The 23,737-nt window shown below is 28.5% G+C and overlaps 2 protein-coding genes across 9 annotated transcripts in view; one reads left to right on the top strand and one right to left on the bottom strand.

Moving 5' to 3' along the window:
* Eip74ef (Ecdysone-induced protein E74) overlaps positions 1 to 23,737 on the bottom strand; it is a 103,468-nt gene that overhangs the window by 63,707 nt on the left and 16,024 nt on the right. For 4 of the 6 annotated variants that reach the window (XM_074256632.1, XM_074256637.1, XM_074256636.1 and 1 more), the window contains 3 exons: positions 6,673 to 6,926; positions 5,747 to 6,020; positions 5,565 to 5,669 (listed from right to left, as the gene is read on the bottom strand). In XM_074256632.1, the coding sequence (XP_074112733.1) occupies positions 5,565 to 5,669; positions 5,747 to 6,020; positions 6,673 to 6,819 (526 nt within the window). In that variant the 5' untranslated portion in view covers positions 6,820 to 6,926. Of the gene's footprint in view, positions 1 to 5,564; positions 5,670 to 5,746; positions 6,021 to 6,672; positions 6,927 to 7,359; positions 7,499 to 23,737 lie in introns of those variants that run through there. The other 2 variants (XM_074256634.1, XM_074256635.1) reach the window with 2 other exon arrangements.
* On the top strand, positions 6,952 to 21,233 carry Lsm11 (U6 snRNA-associated Sm-like protein LSm11). 3 transcript variants are annotated; one of them, XM_074256643.1, is made up of 7 exons: positions 6,952 to 7,248; positions 7,406 to 7,615; positions 7,786 to 8,029; positions 8,098 to 8,149; positions 15,509 to 15,648; positions 18,031 to 18,169; positions 20,827 to 21,233. In XM_074256643.1, exons 2-7 carry the CDS (start codon positions 7,551 to 7,553, stop codon positions 20,976 to 20,978), a joined length of 792 nt encoding a protein of 263 aa, XP_074112744.1. In that variant the 5' UTR covers positions 6,952 to 7,248; positions 7,406 to 7,550; the 3' UTR covers positions 20,979 to 21,233. The 3 variants fall into 3 exon arrangements, with proteins under 3 accessions (XP_074112744.1, XP_074112746.1, XP_074112747.1); XM_074256645.1 differs by lacking the exon at positions 6,952 to 7,248 and having other exon boundaries at positions 7,412 to 7,615; positions 7,846 to 8,029; XM_074256646.1 differs by lacking the exon at positions 6,952 to 7,248 and having other exon boundaries at positions 7,474 to 7,615; positions 7,857 to 8,029.

Raw genomic sequence — 23,737 nt, 5'->3', positions numbered from 1 at the left:
TTTTGCGCTCAACTGTAAGGTATTCAATTTTATAAACCCAAATCTGCCCATCATTTCTCATAAAAGTTTTGAATATTAATCTTTATTAACAGGAACTACCAACCAGATAAAACCTTCCCGACTTCCGTTGTGTCAAACTTAAAAAAATCAATATCAATACCTCAAAATTATAAAAAAATAATAATTTCAGTTATCCAGGCCAGTTATGAATAAATGAATCCTTCAATTTTAATTTCAAATGCATATAAAATGTAAATAAATTAAATATCAACCGAAAATGAATATCTAAATTAAACTGTCTTGCATTTCGTGAAATTTCTATTAAAATTTAAAAATTAAGCTCGGATTCGTAAAAGTATCTGAGAAGTGAATTTTCGAGACAAATATTTTTAAAATTTATTTCCAAAATGAATGCGTTTCGGTTCATTATATCCGAAGAAAATTATTGAAAAGAATTTCCGAACATATAAGTACATACACACCCTTGATTGCTTCAGAATACTGAAGGGGTACAAATGCAAAGTGTGATTTATCTCGAGAGAGTTGATTACACTTTATTGTTGCGTTGATTCGGGATCGAAAAGATGCGTCATAATAATGTATGTATAGAAGTAAGTCCGTATAGGCTTGTATCATAAGCGAGTATGGAGACAGGGCTTACAGGTTAGCCTCGGCCCACATTGGCATAACACTTTCACTGACGTAACGTACTTGGTTGTAAACTGTTGCGTTGCCATTCCCTCTTTTTTTTTTTGTGCCCAATGTGTCCATGTGTGTGTATATATAGGTATGTCGGTAAATACTGTAAATACTAAATACTAATGTGATTGTAAATTGTGAGAGAGAAAGAGAGACGTCGCTCTACGTATGTCAAACCGCGAAAAGCGCTCACGTTAATTCGCCACACGAGCACACGTGTGTTATGACAATCTTGATCAATTATTTCCGTACATAAAATATAATATTTATTTATTAATATGTGTAATTAAATTTATCAATTACATACACAATTGTTTAAAAACAAAAACGAATAATGTTTGGGAATAAATTAATCGCAAATATTTACCGAGCTTTCACAAATAAAACGTAATATTTTTTTAAATAATGCAATTGAGTTAATTAAATTTGTTGTTTATAAACGTTAATTATCGAGTTTTAATAAAATACGGCAATGTGATTCTAAAATAAATATATATATATATATATATATATATATATATATATATATATATATATATATATATATATATATATTTATATACGTGTAGAGATGGATATGTTGAGAAGGAGAAAAAAATATAATAAAAGTACGTTAAAATAATAAAATAAAATAAAAAAAAAAACAGATAAAGATTGCGATTGCGCTCGATGAGTGAGTAGCTAACCGTGTATAAGGAAATTCTCGATGGCAAACCGCGATTCTCTTGCGAAACTGTTTACCTGCCGGCACATAGGATAGGGTCCAAGGATAAAAGATTACATGGTTCACGATAGATCGACTCTTTATACACGTACGCATTTCCATCGGGTTTATTATTATTTTTATTTAATTTTTTTTTTTTTCACCATTAAATTGTCACGGATATGAGAGGTCCCGCAAATTAGCAATTTTGCGATTGATTAACTTGTACAGCCATTAAGAGTTTGAACTTGTTTTTGAGAGGCTTTTTCAGACGTCAACTTTAGTGTAAAAAATAAAAATTTTAAAAAATATTTAATTTAAAAAATATAAAGTAAATAATTTTTTTTTTTTTTTTTTTTAATTATTAGCAGAGTTAAATCGACAAATATTGCTTTAGGAAGTTAATAACTAATTAGATCATACTCGAGAGTAACTGTAATTTCATCGCTATCACTGATGTAAAGGGGACAGAAACAAAGTTTTCTTGTTACATGAAATTTCCCCAGAGATTAAAAAAAAGTTACATTTTTACGTAAAATTTCTAAAAGACTTACTGATTCATTAAAATTTTTATTAAAATTTTTAGTGTAATTAATTGAAAATTTATCGAATTTTATTCTGCTAATTTTTTTTTTCAATAAAAAGAGTTTTCAATAAAATTAGAAAAAATGATCATTTAGGTTAAATTCTGTTTGCAGTTGGAGCGAACATTCGAGTTAAAATAAAATAAAATAAAAGCCCGGCAACAGAGAAACATTGACGCTCAAATAAGTGAATAAAAAGTGAAAAAAGAAGCGGCAATAGACTAAAATGATTGGAAGCCCTGACCCCGATTACACAAAATGTCAACACTCCTGTCAATGTAGCATACCAGTTAGCGACGTGTGTTGGAAGCGATTCCTTGCGTGGTATAGTGCGAATCCGAGCATTAATATTGTACAAGTAGCCGTCAGCTATCATGCCACTACTCACCGATTCACCGATTCACCGAGTTTAAAGCATCTCTCTTGAATATATAGGTACATAGATGCATATATTGTGGGATCTTGCGGTGTTTGATGTGTAACTGTATGTATGTTTATATTATGCATGTAGATTGTGGTGTCAAGCTCTAGCTGAACTAAGACGGTGTGTACATTGTATATTGCATATTGTATATTGTACATTGCATATAATATACATGTTATCGGGCCGTGAGGCAATACTAGGAAGCCAGTTGCTCAATTCCCGGATAGGAGGCTAAAGATACTCCACATCAACAACATTCTATCTCTTTATATCTATCACTATTATCTCTCACCCTTTCTTTATTTTTTAATAAAATATTAATTAAAGATCATTTTTAATATTTTATTTTATTAAATTCTTCTTCAACCTTCAGTGTTAATATTATTATTATTATTATCATTACTATTACTATTATGTGAATATGACGGTATGACGTACTTGGAAAAGTTGAGCGAACTGGTAACCTTAAGTCTATTTTTTGTTTGAGCAGACGTAGACTTGTATGTTATAGATGTTTTGATTATAAAACTTTTTCAGAGGACTTCTTTATAATTATTTTAATTATTTTACAGCAATAAATGATTAATTATGAAAATTAATTTTAAAAGACTGGTTCTTTTATTTGACGTCATAAGTAATGACGATAATAAGTACCTGTTATTAGTTTGCATTGTAATTTAAACTAGTTATTTTTAATTATAATTATCAGTAGAGACAGTTTACAGGAAAGTTTTATTGTTCATTGAAATTTCAATTTTCATTGCCGTGTTATTTTTTTTTTATTGTTGTTATTATCAATTTTAAATTATTTTTTTAATAAAATATTTTATACTTTTTAAATAAACTAAAAAATTTTTTTAATAATAATTATTGTTATTGAAAAAAAAATTTTAACTCAATTTTTTTTAAGTTCATAAAATAGACATTTGTCAGTCTAAATTTTAATAATAAAAGACTTAGTTCAAAGCAATATTGAAGTGACAAATGTTTGAGTCCCTAGTGACATAGGGTAGAGATCGGGAAGTCAGAATTTATTTTAGGGGTCCGACATGAGGTCTTGGAGCTATGAGTCCAAGATTTATGGCAACAAAAAGGGTCAAGGGAGCGCAGTAACAACTAACAAGTGCAAGAGACAGGGGTAAATCTCCGCGGGAGGGTCCAAATAGTTCTACCGTTTTTTGTCTACTAAACCAAATAATATCCACATCTATAACTACAATCACCGGGTTCTGTTTGGGCAAAAATAGTTAACTTTCTATATCCTCTGCAAAAATCAACACTGAACTGAGAATAAAAACATTACTTTTGTTTGAAAAAATATTACTTCTTCAAGATGAAAAGACAGCGGTAGTTATTAGAGTGTTAAAGAGGAAAAATGAAATAAGTTATTATCTTAATAAATGCAGTGAAAATAAGTGTTATATGCACGTGCATGTATGAAATATAATATATAATATATTAGTGATTGATGCGAGGATCCGGTGAGATTTGTCACGGAGTTGTAAACACAGCGAAAGTGATACACGCCCTAAAAACAAGTAAAGTATCCATAAACTACCTACGAATTCATTGCGTGTTAGTATTAGATCTTTAGTTGATGCTTTATGTCGCTTTTTTTACTTCTAATTTATTATTATTTTCCTTTTATAACACACATATATATTAGTACAGAATGTCTATATATCTATAAATCTAGAAAAAGTATTTCAATGTAAAATTAACTTGACTATTAAGCTAAAAAAGGATTATAATCGTTGAATCAGAATTTTTATTTCCACATTTTCATTCCTTTTTTTTATTCACTAGACTTAACACGCTCGCTTCGCTCGCCTTCATTCTTTTAAAAATCCCGCCACTATCTCAGTCGACAAATCAACAACCGAATAAAATAGTCACAGAAGTGACGTAAAACGATACGACATCCGGCCATCAACTTTTTAGAAAAGGATTGCCTTTAAATACTATTTCCCCATTTGGTTTAATAGATATTTATGTATTAAAAACAGTGTCTCTCCCGACAAATGAGTTTAATTCGGTGATTTGAATTGCGACAAAAATTTACATGAGGAAAAACTCGACTAATTTGTAATTAATTTTATGCGTATCTTCAATGAAAAAAATATTTGTAATTAAAATTACAACGGCTTATTTAAAAAACGATGAATCACGAATTGAGATAAACGAGACAAAAGGTTGATACCGCTGGTTAAAATTTAAATATATAGAGAAAAAGTGACAGGAGTGTAATTGATTACATTGCCCAAACGGTAGTATAATTTCTCTATACGTGTTACTGAACAATAAATATTAATGTGATAATAAAACATATCAATACCAATAATAGTCACATATATCGAGGATTTTCTAATGCAATCTCGTATCTCAAAAATGACAATTTTAGAGATGATTTAAAAAATGAATAGTTATTTAAAAATAATATTTATCAATTGTATCTTCGAAAATCGTGATACGTAATTGCGTTAGAAAACCCTCGATATAAAAGTATCCAATAGATAATAAAATGACATTAAGACACGTACAAGTAAAGATTAAATTGCGCGATCAGAGTTACTTTACGTATAAATAATTTGTATATATGTGTGTATGGATATATAAGTACGTAATGTTACGAAATGATTGTAAATTGTTGAAATTGGGCCACGCATAAACATGATGCGTAGAACGCGTGCGCCGTTTACCTTTACTCAAGTAATTTTTAAGTATGAGAATGGCTACGCAATTATTGCTAACGCGGATGCCCGTTTGCAATTTGTACGGGCCTTGGCCGGTTTCCCTTTCAGTATTGCTAGTTACATACCGGTTTGTATTACTGATCTGATCACGACATCACAGACACAACCAGATACATATGCACACGCATGGGTCTTTCGATATGTAGATGGAGATGGAAACGAGTTTATAATAAACAACATCGAGAACATCCTCGTCCTCGTATGCTAATTTCGTATCAAGTGTGTCCGATCCGGTTTACCAGTTCAGAGATTGCTGTAGTACCGGTTGGAAGTGGTTGGTAAGGTCGTGGTCGCGGTGATCGAGTGAAGATTTATTTGGTTTGCTTGGTCGGTAAGGAGGTCACAGCCGGTAAAGAAAATAATTATGACAATAGATTGCAGGTGATAAAAAAGAGTCTTACCTTTGCTGCCCTCGGTGATGATCTCTTCAGACTTGATCTCTGCTCGTGCGGCATAGGATGTAGAAGACACTGGTGATAATTGAATAGACGGAGCGGCTAATTTTTCTGAAATTCAAAACAAATATGGATTCAGATGAAAATTAATACCTAGTTCTATAGATAAATTGTAAACGAGTACGCACCGGCTAGAAGAGGATTCGCAGCGGCGATGTTATACCTCTGCCGCCTACACGGGGTTATTGTACTGAGCGGTGTGGTTGTTGAAGTCGGTTGGCTCGCTTCCGCCAAATCGGCTTGCAATTCTCGTAAAAATGTATCCAAAGTATCAAATGGCTCCTCGCTAACACTTGATACACCTTCCCCGTCCTCTGAAGGTACACTGGAGGCTGTTGGCGCACCCACGAAAGCACTCAGTTCCATTGCTGAAAATTCGACTGATTGTGCTGGGTTATTTTCCTGAAAAATAAAATTATTTTAGTCAATTATCTTTATTTTTAGGCTGTTATTTATTAATATGATTCTTAAAATTATTTAGACGAAGTTATTTATCAAGTAAGATTTATTTTGAGTTTTGACTTCATTAGTAAAAATTTATATTTATTTTGAACATTAATTTTTGAATAAATTATTATCATATTAAATTTTTGGATTTAAAGTATAGCTTTTGATTAAAAAAAAAAAAACAATTTAACTCTTGAACGTGACTTTAAATAAAATAAATAGATTTTTTGTCCTATAAAATTTATAAATTTACTCATCTTTTTAACTTTTATTCAAACTTCGAAGATTTTTTTATCATTACTTGAATGAAAATAAGAGTTTGAGATCTAAAATAATAAATTTACATTGAACTTTTTTTGATTTCATCAACTTATATAAGATTTTTTATCTTACTTCAATAAAAATAAATTTTATTTAGAGTAAGAAAAAAATCCAGATAGTAGCTAGTATAATCCAGATTATAATGAGTTATAATCCAGATATCACTGAGTATAATCTGGGATGATATCCAGTGTCATCTTGTTCTTTCCGTGTAGTGTCAACAAGTAAAAAGTTCAAAATAAATTTATCAAATAATAAAAATACTTAATTTCATAAAAATACAAACTTGTAAACATTGAGTTAAATCAACCATTTTGCCATCGTTGTCAGGGCACCATAGCAATTCGTCGTCTATGAAGGGCATGTTTGATGATTCCTCCTTGGGTACCAAGCTGGAGGTTAGCGAAAAAGTCTGTGATATAGGGACCGGCATCGAGACCCGTGCCGGGCGGCGGGGCCTTTTTAGCCACCCCCGCGCCTGCTAACATCCAAAACCACTGGCAAGTCTCTCGCACCCGTCAGCTGGATCCCAGCTTCCCTCTGGAATAGAATAAACTCTCTTTAATATAAAATAATATAACCATAATGATAAAAAAATAATATTTCCATAATCATCAACAACTATTACATAAATATAAATTTACAAGACTTAATATATTATAGTTTATTAATATATAAGATAATTAGACAGCTTAAGCTTGTTTAATAGCAACTTAAGTTTCTCTCTTTAACTATTCGTTACACGTTATTCGGTGAAGCTATTTCATTATATGAACTTAGAATTATCAGAGTAAAAAATGGTAAATTGTAAATAGTAAATTACAAATTGCAAGCCTCGTATTTGAAGCGATGCCAGTAAAGTGTAAGTAGTCAGAGCCAATAGTTAGTTAATGATTAAGTGATTATACATAATAGACAACAATAACGGGTAAATGTGCAAGCATAAGTTAAGTATAAGTATATATAAGTAAACCTGACATTTCCATGAAAGTGAAAACTAAATGAAAACTTTCTTTCAGTAGGTTGTTTCACTTCCTGCGCGCGTAATCTTACTCTCTTGCTATCTAGTCGATGCTTGGTGCATTCTATGCCCAGTAAACAGAACTTCAACTATATATTTTATTTGCTAGTTTTTAAACTGACTCGTAGTTGTGGTAGTAGTTGATGTTGTTGTTGCTGTTGTATTTATGTAATAGCCAACCAAGAAAGAAAGTTTCTACTTCTCAAAGGTGAATATCCTTTCTCGTTTGTATTTGTGTAGTTAACTGTGAAGTTTTATTACTATCACTGGTATTAATGCAGGTACTCAGACTTAAATAATAAATTTTATTTATTATTTTGTAAAATGCTATTTCAAATAAACAAAAGTACCTAAAATAAAAATTATATTTAATTCAAGATTCATCCATCATTTCTTCTCATATTCTGTAAAATGGAATATCCGTTATCCATTTAACAGGTTTGTGTCAGTTGTTTTTAAGATGGAGAACGCCGGCAGTTCGCCCGACGAAACTCTGGACCCAACCTCTCAATTATTCGACCCTCTTAAAGCTCTGTACTCGGACAAAACCAAAATACCTGTAAAAAAAGCTCCTATTTATGATAATATCACTAAATTTGAATCTGTGTTGAAGGGTATTGCTGTAAGTATTTACGTTTATCAATCCTTGATTTTTTTCGGTGATTTTATTATTTTCATTTTCATTTTCAGCCGACTGAGATAGGCCAGGGTAGAAAAAAAGAAAACAGAACTTCAATTGCAGGTGAGTTTTTTGAATTATACATTATTTTAATGGAATTATTTATTAATTTAAGTGGACAAAAAATGAAAACGTGTTTACAACATACGAGTTTATGTTACGAGACAGACTGAGGTTAGAGTGCCAGGTCTGCTTTTTCTCAACAGGTGGCGCCTCAGTGGGGGTTTGGTTTAAATTCGAAGCTTGCCGTCTATTGGTCAGGCGAAATTCTGATGACATTATTAGTAGTCACTTGATAATTTTTTTTTTTTTTTTAACAAACAATTTTGTGCCAAAAAATTATTTTTAAAAAATTGCATTTTTTAATTTTTTTCAATTTCTACATGACAATTTAAAAAAAAATTTTTTTTGCCAAAATTTGTTTGTTACAATTTTTAAAATGTTATAAATATTTGCTAAATTAATTTTTATAAGATTCTGAAGTAACCGAAATATTTTAAAATATGAAATTTTTAATTTTGATGACATTCAAGTTAGCTGTCACTTGACAATTTTTTAATTTTTTTTTTTAAATAAATTTGCTCCAAAAAATTATTTTAAAAAAATAATTTTTTAAAACTTCTAATTGTCAACTTTTTTATTAATTTTTTTAGGCCATAATTTATTTGTTACAAAAATTCTTAAAATTACTCCAGAAATTTTCATAAATGAAATTTTACCTTAAAAATTTTTATTCGGAACACGTAAAAAAAAAAAATCAAATGTAATTGGATAAATAATCAATAACTTTTGGATAAATTTATTATTCTAATGTTTACATATTCTATTATGTAAATAAAATAGTTTCGTAATTATGTTTATTATTATCTGAAGTATTGAACTTGATAAGTTAAAATTTTTATAGACTCTTGTATTGAATATAATTGATAAGAAGTTATTTTCAATAACATAATGCTTTTGATATTTTTTTTTCTATTCAATTTTAAAAATTTTAAGTATATTCTGAAAAATTCTGACATAAAAATTACTAATTTAAAATAACAAAAAGTAAAAAATTTATGAATTATTAATTATTAATCCAAAAAAATAAATTACATTTAATTTTGTTGATATTGAAATCAGCATACATCTGAAAATAATTTTTTTATTTATGTCTATAATTTTTAGAAGTGAAATTTTATAAAACAATTTGTATAAAAAATTCTAAAAATGATCAGATGCGTCTGGCATAATTTCATCCTAAAACGCAAGAAGATTTCATACTTTCGAATATTTACTTAAATCCGAATCTCAGAGCATGCAATTGCCGGCAACCCAAATTAAAAAAATTCATTTCACTTCTTGGATCATAAAAGTAAAATCGGAAGAAAGTTTTAAGCGAGTTTTGGTTGATAACAGAATAAAAAATGTATAAGCAAAAGATTAATGAAATACTTGTAATGGAATAAAAGTTGCTAATTTAATTAATATGTGTGGCAATGAATCTTTTAAATCGGGAATGAATGACTCACGAGTACCGCTATCTCGATCTTACAGCACCCCCTTGTACCTCGCTCTCTCCACCAGGTTTCACGGCCTCTTACACGGACAAAACTCGATATTGACTCTCATCCAGATATTAGCTGGCTCAAGTTACTATCTAACGAGCAACCACCAAGGTCATAATATAATCATAATATATAGCATATATCTAACCGTACAAATAATAAAACTGTATAAATATAATAACTGATAAAAAGTCACGTACTATTACATCCACATACAATATTTGCACGGAATTAAAGTCCTGACCTACAGAAAATTCAAATTTTATTTAATTAAAATAAAATTAAAACCGCGTGACTCTAAAAGTCTAGCAATAGTAAATAAAATACGTTTAACTGTTATCAGCGAATTATTTAACGATTCCGGTTAAATGTTTGATGATATAGTTCCTTAAATGACCCCGAATAATGATTTATCTATTGGCCGGCGGCCAATTGCACGCGCCGCTCGATAAATCATGGATCCCTGACCCAGTGTAGTTTTATATTTACGTGATGCATCCGTCAGTGTAAAAGTACATGTGTGAAAGTCACGCACATGTGTGTACATTTATCTTCATCACTCTTTCTCTTTTTGTTTTATTATTTTTATATTCATTAGAGTGTAGTTATTGAATTATCTTTTTCCTTTTTCTTCTTTGCTGCTTCTTCTTTACTTCTGGTACGTACTTCACGCAGACAAGATGTAATCCCAGTAGACTGTTCCGAACATTGGACACATAATTGGTAAAAAGTACAATTTTTTAGAATATTCTTTTGATTTTTACTTTTAACTCTAATTTCGACTAAAACATTTAAGTTTTTATAAAATTGATAGAAAATTAAGTTTCCTACAAAAAATGACTCATAAATTTTTTTATATTTTCAAAATTTTGATTCTGTTCTTAGAAAACTAAAATTTTTTATTTTTTATTATTTTATATCTTTAGAATTTAAATTCTGGCGGAATGATAAGAGATAGGACAAAATTGGCAAGGACTTTTTTTAAAAAGAGTTTAATTTTCTACAAAAAAGATCTCTTATAATTTTGTCATATTTTAAATATTTTACTCAGAATATTGATTCTAAAATTATATAATATAAAATTTTATTAATATTTCAAAAAAATTTTTTTCAAAAATTTCTAACAATTTTAAAATTTTTCTTCCAAATATTACAAAAAATTTATAATGAACCAAACTAAAAGTTTCCCATGCACCGGATCCCCAAACCAGTAATTTTTCCCTTATACAAAACCTCCGTAACAAGAGGCCTGACCGACAGAAATAAAGGGTCGGGTGCTTGTAGATTCGCAATGAGAACAACAGCAGGGCGGGGTAGGGACGTGGGGTGCACGTAGCCGGTATATGTACCGAGTGCAGCACTTGTTGCGTCGGCCGTCGACCTCAGTTCGGCTCGCATCTCTTAACTCAGTAGTACTCTGCACATTCGCCATTTAGTTTTCGCTTTTGGTCCTATTTCTTAAATCTTAAAGTTTAAAATAAAACTACCTACCGACCAGCAAACCAGCAAAATCCATACGAATAATATCAATTATTTGTCAATAATTAGAAATTATAAACGACTAAAATTTTTCAGGTTTGCGCTAAATAACAAAACTTGCTCCCTAAATAAAATAACTGAGTAATGCGTTTTAAGAGCTGTTGCATAATTTAATTTACGTTCATTTTATTTTAGCTACACTACACATGGAGCCGAGGTTTCCGGTACAGTAGCGCTCGGCAGAATATACCACCGCGAATACTTATCCCGTATGTGTATATGTACACTAAGTGATCCAATTCCATGGGTCTTAGTGTGCTGTACTCACGTTAGTCACTGACCTATCCTAATAATATATACTACATACTCAAAATTACTATTAGCATTGTTATTATTATTAATATTACTATTTTTATCATAATTGTTACATTTTTTATCTTATCTCGGAACGAATTAATTTATTCGGATAGTTATAAATTTTTTATAGAAAATTTTTAGACGTTTTATGTAGGAAATTTAATTTCTTACAAAAAAAGTCCTCACCAATATTTCTTATCATTTAATTAGAATTTGTATTCAATAATAGTAATATATTTTGAAATCAAAAATATTTGTCAAAGTCAGAACCAAAATTTTGAAAAAAATATTAGAGATACGGAAAAATTATCAATTTTAAAGAATTATCAGCAAAATTTACACTCTAAAATTATAAAATATTTCCAAATCAAAAATATTAGTAATCAAAATTTTGAGAAAAATATTTAAGATACAAAAAATTTGCCTGAATTATTTTTGGTAAAAAATTTTCTAACACAAAGCTTCTTATCAAAAGTTCACACAATCTCAATCTATGATCTGAAAAAAAAAAAAAAAAAAAAAAAAAAAAAAAAAAAAAAAAATCGAATTTCCTCCAAAAATTCTTAAGTGTTATTTTTCTACCATTACTCTTTGTTTTTCTCATACACTTCCCATCCCGCAGCTCCTCTAGATGCGATAACACGGCCTCGCCAACATTTGTGCTGTATAAAATAAACCGTTAGGTTTGCACACGCTAACACACACGCGAAGCGATAAAAATGTAAAAAAATTTTCATTAAAAACAAAATTTTCTTCCTCAATTTGAATTGCAAATTCGAAATGAGCGATCGATTGAAATAAAAAGTATGATCCATGATGGATAAATCTCGCGATATATATTCATAATAAATCTTTTGGTAAATAATGCATCATTGATATCAATAAAGTTTAAGACTTAAAGACTTAAATAAATAAGTAAGTCGGAGTTTGCGTCGGGGGGAAGTAGTGGTCAGGTGAATAGCGATTAGATCAAATGAATCCCTCGAATTTATCTCCTACCAGCAGATGATCCCCAAGTTGAGTCGCGCTGGGTTCAACGTCCTGCCGGGCAGCGCACCCGAGAGGCAAGCGAGCGCACGAGCAAGCAACCAAGCGACCGCACCAGCCCACATATATCTATATACTATGTACTATATACATACACAATGTACAATATACCTTTACTGACTTTGCTCACTACTCGGTACTCTGTACTTGTGTTGCTGTACTGACTGGAGTTGAAGTGAGCTAGCCGTAGGTACTGTTACTTTCGCGACAATATGGCCCTTTGGATTTACACAAGCGTTATTGCGCTAATATAAGATTTCATGAATATAAATATTAACAAAAAAAATTTTTTTATTTTTGCAGATGGTGTATTTTAGTAATTATTTATAATTGCTTCATATTTTTTTTTAGTATGTGAATTTTTTTTAAATGAATTAAGATTCTAAACGAGATTGATTCAAATTTTTATTGTGAATTAATTAATAGAAGCTGAAAGAATTCAAATTGAAAAAAATTATTTCTTATTTAAAAAATTGGATTTGTTAACTAAGTTTTAAGTCATGAAATCTATGTCAAAAATTAACTTGATTCGAGAGAAAAATTCTTGAACCAAGAAAATAATTTTGAAGAGGATAATTGTCTTGAATCAAGACAAAAAATTCTTGAATCAAGTAAAATTTCCTTAAATCAAGAAAATTTATTAGTTCAAGAATTTTTCTACTCAAATAAAAAACATTAAGTTCTTCAAAATTATATACTTTATTCAAAAACATTTTTTTCTCTGTGTAGCAATTGAAGAATTACAGTTTATGTAATAATAATGATAATAATAATAGAAACTCCGAAGAAAAAATTATAATTTAAAACAACATTTCTATGAAATAAAATTCCAAGTATTGACTTTTACACTTTTTAAATGTTCTTTTTACAGAGTTTGTAAAAACTGTAATTTTTATATTTTCAAACTGTGATTTTCCAATTTTTTGTTCAAGACACTCCGTTTTTATAAAATCTCTTTACAAATTTTTTCACCTAGTACATATCAATTTTCAATTATAGTAGTACGACTTTTCGATAACTAAAAAGTAAAAGAGCGATAAATCAAAAGTGAAATTACAATTTTTTCTCGTTAACACATGCAGATTAAGTAAAACAATTATAATTGATTCTAAAGAGATTTATCGTCTTAATTAAGAAAAAAAGTTCTTTAATTCCTACAAAATTTTCACTTCATTTAATGATTTTTCTGCTCCATTCAAAACGACGAAATTCCTCAAAATAATTTTCTTAGTTCAATAACTCTTCTCTTAAATCAATTCTTTTTTTTTTGTTTCATCATGAACATAAATATAAACAATTGTATTTAAAAAATGTCTATACGTATTGTTTTAATTTTTAAGTAAAACTGAACCACAAAAAGTGAAATTTTGATTAATGCAGAAGCTCGCTCGGTTCGCTATGCAAATGAATAAAAAAAAATAAAACTATTTTGTTTGTAAATTTTGCTGGTAATGGTAACAGCAAAGAACATTCTTGTATATTATGTCTATATATATATATATATATATATATATATATATATATATATATATATATATATATATATATATAGACGTGTACTATAATAAGTAAGTCGGTTAAATGTATATCATTAAATGTTTCGATAATGACGAGACTAGATTGCAATGAAGTTCTTCCTCAGCTACTGCTCTCATGTCACGTAGACACACGATACGTAGTACGTTAAACTCTTGCTCTCGTCTTCGCCATTTGGATCAGGCGATAGTGAAAGTTTGTTACCTAGTCCCTCTTTGCTCTTCACTCTTTCCAGTAGAAATACAGGCGTATCATATAAAAGTGTACCCACTTCTTACTTGTTCTATTGAGCTCCCCCCGGGAGTTGGTGGATTGTCGAATGCCAGAAAGAAAGAAAGGCGAAAAATAACTAAACCGCGGTTTATTACTAGTGGGAGAAAATCCTGTACAAGTAATAGTAATAGTAATGCAGCTGTTTATGTTATCTTTATCGAACTTTGTTTAGTCGCGTGCGCTCCTCTCCGTCAGCACAACCAGCCTCTGTACTACTTGTCTGCTGTACTGGCTTTATATTAGCAGGATGAAAGTTATCGGAGAAAGCCAATTGACACTGTATAACACTATACTAGTACGTACGTACTCCACACTCTAGACTCTACGGTTAAGTGTATATATGTATGTACATGTACTTGTACTTGATTTGCTCCCGAGGGGCTTGTATTTCTTTACAGCATTTTTATTATACCTCTCGACCGCTCGCACCTGATGCTGATCGTACAGATAATTATTTTTTAACCATCGACAGTAAAATTATTTAATTTTTATGGTCAATATAAAATAACTGTTTTGATTTTAATTATAATTAATGCGTACTTTTACTCTCTGTTAATTGACCGGCTGAATAATTATCGATAAATAGTCTTTTTGTAATTTTAATTTTAATTTGCCGGATGAATAAGTGTTTATTAATTTTATTAGTTTTCATTTTTAGATTGAAAATTATTTTTTTTTATGGATGGTTCTATCCGATGTTGATTCTAAATTTTTAATGAAAATAATTTATATATTTTTTTTAAGGAAGAAACCGGTATTTTAATTTTTCGATCACTTTAAATGAGAAAAAGTGAATCATAACCTTTTTGCAAAATTTTTAATATTAAAAAAAGGTTTTAATTCAATTTTTTTTTTGTTATTTTGAATTTGAAAATTTCAATAAAAAAAATTAAAGTGCAGTTTCTTAATGAATTGTTTTTTTTTTTTTAAATGAATTAATATTAGAGCTTACAAAAAATAACTTAAATTGTTGTTTAATAAAATTACGATCCATATAATTTTTGTTTATAATTTAAAAACCATTTTGATAAAAGTTGCACACTGATAACAATATTGAAAAAAAAATAAGTGATGTAAAAAAATTTGAAAAATTTTTTACGAGAGTTTCTTTTCTTTTTTACAATATCTGATTTTTTTGAATTGACATACAACTAGAAATAAATTAAATTAAATTGCCTTACAGTAAAAAAAACGAAAGAGAAGGAAATAGAAAAGGAATACGATGCTTTCAAGAGTGGCAGAAACGTTTTATCACGTATGACAAATACGATTGGGCCTCTACAACTTATTTACACGTGTATGGAGACAAAGTCACGAGTAAAGGCAAGTAACTAACATATAACATACAACACTACATAACATAAACATGGTATTTAACTAAAAAATAACAATATAATGTGTGACTTGTTTCAAAGCGCCGACAAATTATCTATACATTAAATAATCTCCTTCGTTCTATTTAAAGCTTCTAGAAATAAAAATGTAATACATTATGTGTATGTGTTTGTATTTGCAGCTTTTTATTGCCGCAATAACATAAAAGTAGTGACCATTTTATCGGTGGAATAAGTAATAATACAAGTTCTAGCGCAAAAATTTACGTGACATAGTTTTTTAAAACGTAAGCCTTTTTACGCGGCGGGCGATTACTCTAGGGTCAACATTCGTAGCCATGACGACAGTCTCACCCTAAGCTAGAATGAGAATCCCATCGAATGCGAAGAGTATAGTATTATAATATACATAGATATATAGAGCTATCTCCGATGCTTTGATACTTTATTATATTTTTTCGGGTGAATCGAGTTGCAAAATTTATCATCCACTGTTAAGGTCACATTTCAAGTTCAAAATGTATTACATCAGCTCCTTGCTCATCTTATATTCGTATAAGACGGAATAAAATGATTACTGATGATGATGATGATGATCATCATCATCATCATCATCATCGTGATCGTTGTCATAGTCGTAAAAATTGAGATTGTATAGATATAGTGAATGTGGATAAAAATGAGCTAAACATATTGTATTCTAAAGAACAAATTGATGGAAGATGAGATGTAACAACAAATAACGATTTGTAGTATTATTTTCTATTTGCTATATTATGTATGCCCGATACGATAAATTTTTCGGCCCCTATAACCCACATATTGCATGTCCGGACGACTAATCATCATGACATTACATCGCTTATATGGCCTTGTAGGCCTTGAAGGCCATCTCGTTCATACTGATGCCTGCTTGCCTGCTGCTAGCAGTCACTACGAGGTCATATTCTATTAAGCGTTAATGAAAATAAATAAATAAATAATAATTTTTCTAATAATAATAATAAAAAAAAAAAATAATAATCAAAGTAATAAATTTGTAAGAATTTCAATTTTAGTTATTATTATTAAACCTTTAAATTAAAACCTTAGCTAGTTGGTTAAAAAAAAATCAGGTCAAAATAAATATTAAAAAATTTGTACTTATAGTACTAGATGATCAAAGATTAAATAACAACAGAGAAAAATGAAAAACAATGTTCTTTTTATGAATCGATTATTCTTCCGTACTTCGATTATTGTAGTTCCATAGTCTTAAATTATAACAAAATAATTATAACTATGCTACAAAAACTTTAAAATCAAGAAATGAGAATAATTCTAAGTGCAAATACATACACAAATATTCAACTGATGCTAAATACTCTCGAATGGCTCTCAGTGAAACAAAAAAAAATTTTTAATAGTTATGTTAATTCAAAAAGTGATTATTGGATTAACACCAAACTCCACATTAATTAAAGATATATATTTTTATGATACAAGACAAAAAATCAATTTCAAATAGACAAGACAAAAACCCATACTGCTGAAAAATCTATCATAAAATTCGGACACAATTTATACAACCAATTACCTAATCATATCAAATACATATATATATTTTTTAAAATATTGTAAAAAAATATCAAATTGCTAAAAATGAAAAAAATAAACATTATCATTATTATTATTATTATTATTATTATTATTATTATTATTATTATCGCGTTGATTTAAAATTTTTAAAAATAAATACTGATTAATAAGAAAAAAAATTGAATCATTACCAATTAAAAAAACAAATCTAGATAACAAATAAAATATAATAAAAAATTAATTAAAATAAATACATGTTTGAATAATTATTCCCGACGCGTATCGTATGTAAAATCAGTGCAAACATCGACAGGACCTTGTTTTTGCAGATTATTTCCGGGTATCACCTTTTGATTTAATTTTATCTCTATCACTATATATACTAACGTTTTTCTCTTTTGCGTAAACGCAGTGACAATAAAGAACCATTAAGCTTACGTCTCAAGGTTATCAAACAATTATTGTTAGTTATTAGTTATTAGTCATTATTATTATATTAAAAATAATATAATAATCAGCAATTATTTGTTATAAAGATAACAAATAATTTTTTAACAATAATAAACTATTAAATTGTTATTTATTTAATGACATTGAATTTTTAAATTATTTCCCAATACGGAAACATTTGGATGTGATTGAGAAACAAGTATTGTCCTCGGCTAATTAAATATTTACATTAACTTCATGAACACACGATAATAAACGGTAAATTACGAAGGTTTAATGATAACTTTAATCATTTATTATATATTATATTAACAATTAATAATTGTTAAGTTTTAATTTTTAGATCTACACAAGGAGCGCGAGAGGCGTCAGAGGATTCATCGAAGCTTATGTCGCGGCTTTTGATAAACATTGGAACTTAGCTCTCGAAGATTGTTACGAAGAGTGGACACGTAAGGTTAAAAGAAAAGCACCAATTTTAGGTAATTATTTTTAACTACAAAAACATTAAATGTAAATAACTCCAAATTAATTTAATAATAATGTAAAAAAATTATTTTCAATAGTTACATTTTGAACAAACTAAAAACATTTTTTATGTTTATATTTTACCTTTAATATATATCACGTCATTAATCTGCTGAACTAATACAATAAATCAACTAAAAAATATTAGTATTCTTTTTTTTAACAAATTAGTTCTTATATCCTATAGCCGAAAAATTTTTCTGTCACGTGTCTCCTATTTTTAAACTCTAAATTTATTTTTAATAACATTTGAATTCTTTCTGTCATGTTAATTTTTTAAACTTCTAAACTTGAAAATTGTAAGATCGCTCGGAAAAAAACGATAATTTATTCATCTAGAATTTATTTTTACCCTCGTAAAATATTGGAATTCTCTTAAATAACTCATCAGTTTAAATAGAAAATGATCGATGTTATAAAAAAATTCATTTATTTTTAAAAATTGAACCTTAAACAAGCCGGAATGAATTTTTTTCAAGCGGCGGAAAAAGAATTTCTATTTATAACTTAAAAAATTATTATCAAAGTTAAATACAGAAAATTTGCGAAACAAATGAATTAAAAATAATTTTAAATAATTTCTTGTCATAAATAGTTTTAAATGAAAAAATACTAGAGTAACATAACGTTAACTATTTTAAAAATAGCAAATACATATATTTCACTGTCAAAATTTTTTATCCCAAGATTTCGTATTTTTTTTTTTAGCAGGAATGAGAAAGTAAATAGAAAAAAATAACTGAAGTGAAATAAATTAAAATAAAATATTTTTCTAGAGTTTGCAATTTATCTAAAGTTCTTATCATTAAAATATATATCGTTAAATATTTACTCAAGTGCAACCTTGAATGTTGAACTTTAAATAAATATGAATATACTCACGTATACTTTTAAATAATTGAAAATGAAAATAATTAATAGTAATTACGATGTTATTGTCAACCATGTGAAATAGTACGCTATAATTATTATTATAATAATATATAATATATATTGTATAAAAAAATTAAAACTATCACTCAACTAGCGACAGATAATGATAATTTCCGTACTTTTTTTTTGTGTAAACATTAGCCGGTAAAAAGTATAGAAATTGAATAAAACAAAAATTGAAGCAAAAAGGCAAATAAGAGTGAAAAAGAAGAATTGGAGCACGAGAATGATAGAGGGTAGAAGAAATCCGAGGGCACGTGGGCTGCGATCGAACGTAATAAACACAGACACATACATGTATAGTCAAGGCCGGTCTTTGCTCCAAACTCCGAGCTTTGACCTTTTAGGTGTATCGAATTATTATATCACACCCTAGTCCATTTTCCGGTCGTACTTTTTTTAATCGGTTGACGTAACACTAAAGATGTCATTTTTTGCAATGGTTGGACTAATGACGGCTTTTATTAGAATAATTAAACGTTGAAGGACAGTTTGGTTACTTACAAATTACTTATAGGTGTAAATATTTGAGCCAATACTTTTAATTATGAAAATTTGAGAAAAAAAATTTCATACATGTCAAGTTATTTAATTTGAAACTTCAATTCTAAGCAAGCTATTGAAGATACGAAAAAGTAATAAAAAACCTTTTTTGAGGAAAATTTTATTCTCTACAAAGAAAGTCCTTATCAATTTTACTTTATCTGTTATCATTTAGCTCAAATTTGAATTCTAAAGTTATAAAATATTTTAAAGTCAAAAAATTTTAGAATCAAAAGATTAAATTTTTAGACAATTTAATCTTCTACAAAAAAAATAATTGTCAATTTCTCCCCATATTTTATCATTTCGTCAAAATTTGAATTTTTAATAAAAGAGATGCCCAAAAAATTTTGATCAAAATTTTCGGTTACAAAATTGAACCGTAAATATTTTCCAGCAAATGAAAATACTTTTTGATGTCCTAGTAACGCACTGACTTATCGTCCAGCTCTGGAAGGAGGTTGGGAGGTCATCGATATAAATTTGGGGTTGATAAAAGCCAACGACCTTGAGGCGTGCCAAAGACTATCCGGTAAAGTAGAGAATGGATCGATTGTTGTACACGTGTCTGATATGGAACCTTTATATTACTAGCGTATATTGTATATCGTGCAGTCTTTTGGCCCTAAACGGCATGAAACCTCTCAAGGTTCCTTTTCGCCTCTACTTAACTTTTTTTATTATTTTTTCCCTTCCATTCTAGATTTTGCTCCTTTCATCCTATTCTTCTCATATTAAACATATCCATACAATATAAGTATACATAATATGTACATATATATTTCGCGACAGAGACCACCGGATAGGATAGGAGTTTAACCCCTCGAATACGCAGCTTGTTTTTCTCTGTGTCAATGAACTGCTGAAATTTTAAAGTGACTCTTCTATCTTTTATCTATGCTTCTACTTCACTCTACTGTCGTTCATTTTTTCCTAGTAGACGTTTATATGTTTCATATTACGATATGTTTACCAAAAAATGTTCACCTAATTACACAAAAAAATTTTAGTAATTTATTTTACAATTACAACATTCAATTCTCGATATGTAAATTAATAAAAAATGTTATTAAATAAAAATATTATTAAATTAAAGAGTTATTCAACTAAAATATTTTTTCGTTACTTATTGCAGGTATCCCGTCAGTAAAATCGGAAGAAGCTAACGAGAACGTGCCAAAGATGATAGTGAAGACGTCTAACGGAAAGACAGAGACCTTGAAGAGACACGTGCCGCAGATGATGCTACGGGGAGAGCAAGTTGTCATGATCGTAAAAATTAATTGACCCACATAATTATTTTGTTATTATCCAATTAATCTACACTGCACGCTGTGTGTTTTGTTAATGTATTTATTTATTTTTTAAACTTTTCATTTTTAAATAATATCAAGTTTTAGAAAGACAAATTGACAGATCGAATTACTCATTGCATCATTTCTGTTGTAATTTAAACTACATTTTTTTAATTGTTCTGTAATAATCTTTTTAATAAGTTTTTAATGGAAAAAATTACCGATTTTTTTTTTTAAATACAATGAAGTTTATAAAAACCTAAACAAGTTTTTTTATTTTATTGAAAATTATTAATTTTAAAAAATGATTCGAAAAATTTTAATTCTGATTTTTTCATATCTTTAATATTTTACTTAAAAATTTAATTTCAAACTTACTAACTAATTTTTTTTTATTTCTAAATATATTATACCTTTCAAATTGAAATTTAGACGAAATGATAAGAGATAGGGTAAAATTGACAATGACCTTATTTGTTGATAATTTAATTTTCTGAAAAAAACTATTCTTATGATTTTTTTATATCTTCAATGTTCCGCTCAGAATTTCAACTTTAAAATTACTCTAAAAAATTTGAAATATTTTTACTGTTAATAAATGTTTTCTCAAATTTATTGCAAAAATTTGACAAGTCAACTACTATAAAATATGTAAATATAAAAAAATAATCCCAAAACACCTGTAGCTTTATATAAATTAAAAAAATTTCGATTAAATTTATATCCGGTGAACTAAAGAGTGAATTATTCTGGTGAAAGCAGCCTGTAAGTGGGGCGAGGGTGCTTCTGATTCTAGCGTAGGAATATCGTTGGTCTGTCAGGGCCATAAGTATCTACATATACACATATATGTTAGCAAAAATATATACAGCAAAAGCAAAGACTCTACAAGTAGGAGGGCCTCTCACTTTCGCTCTCCTACTTGATCAGAGAAAGTCTAGCCTTACCGGGGAATATAAGTTATCATCTCTTTCTCTTTCTTTATACCCAGCGGACCACCTCCTCGACCTCCTGGGTTACAGAGAACTCCTCCTTAAAGTCTCTATCCTCAGCACTTTCGATTTGTCGAGAGAGTTAGCCGTCTACGTCTACAATTATTCGTTACCAAGTTAACTCAACTCAGCTAAACTAAACTTATATTATTACTCTCCTAGTGTAACTCTACACTCGGATCTTGGTACCCGTGTAGTTGCGCACCCATGCCTCTATACTTAGTGCCAACGTTAAGAGGTTAATGCACTCCTAGAGTCATAAGTAACTTATTTAGTTAGCTACATTTCCAACCGTGTTAATTGTACATTGTATCGCTTTACTTTTCTCTCTTTTATTTACCCAACACCTTTATTGTTGTAACTTATAACAATGTTACTCTCAAATATTTCACTCATTGCCGTCCCATTCTACCCGCTATTCCCTCTTTTATTTATTCATACTCGAAATTTGACATTGAGGATAGTGAATAGCATGTATGTGTAATTTTATGGAAGCAATTATATGCGCAACCACGCGTCAAGCTGTTAAGGCATAACAATTATTATTATTATCACCTCCTAATGAATAATTTTCGAATAATATTTATTATATGCTAACTTCTAAATAGTAATAATAATGATAATTTGTAAAAAAAAATTTTTTTTATCATTGAAAAATTTTATGCCTGACAAATATTTTTTTTAATACTGTAATTTTATAAAAATAAAAATTTATCTACACAAAAAAAAATATTTGATTCAAGAAAATTAATTTGGAGAAAAATAAGTTTCTTAATTCGGGAATTATTTGTCTTTAAACTGAACTTATTTTCTTAGATTGAGAAATTTAACGTCTTCAATCAAGATTATATTGCTTTAATGAGATAACATCTAATTTATTTGCTAAAAGTTCAGTTTTTTAAAACGAACAATTGTTTTTCTTTAAAAAATTTTTTATATTCTCGGTCTGAGAAAAAGTTTTTGAATTTTAAATATCAAAAATAATCTGAAAGAAAAAAAAATTTAACCTGAACTTATTCTGAAATTTGATACTTATGTTTGACGATAAAAAAAAATTGTAGAGTGAAATATAAATTATTTTGTTTGAAAAAAGTAAAATGTTACATCAAATTCGTAAAATTCTTAAATTAATTAAAACTGAATATCTCAAAGCGAGAATAAAATTTTCAAGAAAATATTTTTCTTGAATCGAGTAGTTTCTTTTTTAGTGTAAGATTTTCTATTCGTAGATATCGAGTTAAATCCCATGGGATACTCTTCTGGTCTACTAGGACTCTTAAGTGTCAGAAAAATAATATATTATATAAGAGATAAAAAAAAAAAAGCCCTAAAAAGACTCAAGTGAAGAAATAATACGGATTGAAGTCTTAATTTTCAGCACTTTAGTTTTTTCGGCATCTTCAAAGTTTTGGCAAATTTTTTATCAATAGATATCGAGCTAACTCCAATATAATACTCTTTCCATGACTTACACGATAGAAAAGTCTATTAGTGATAAAAAAAAAGATCAATAAGGTCTTAGAGAGAAAATTACTTTATAACGTAAAATTAATTATTTGTGAAATTAATTAATTATAAAATTATTGTAAATAACTTCCGTACACTCATAAAAAAATTATCTTGACTCAAGAGAAAAATTCTTGAAGTATAAAAATAATTTTTAAGAATTTTATTATTTTGAATCAAGATGAAAAATTATTTGATGAAGTAAAACTCAAAAAGTAAACGAAAAAAAAATTTTTTACTTAATTTAAGATGA

The sequence above is a fragment of the Cotesia typhae genome, unplaced genomic scaffold (assembly GCF_013202065.1).
Source record: "Cotesia typhae breed Kobodo isofemale line unplaced genomic scaffold, CoteBio_Ctyphae scaffold_152, whole genome shotgun sequence".
NCBI lineage: Eukaryota > Metazoa > Arthropoda > Insecta > Hymenoptera > Braconidae > Cotesia > Cotesia typhae.
This window is presented reverse-complemented; position numbering and strand designations above follow the sequence as displayed.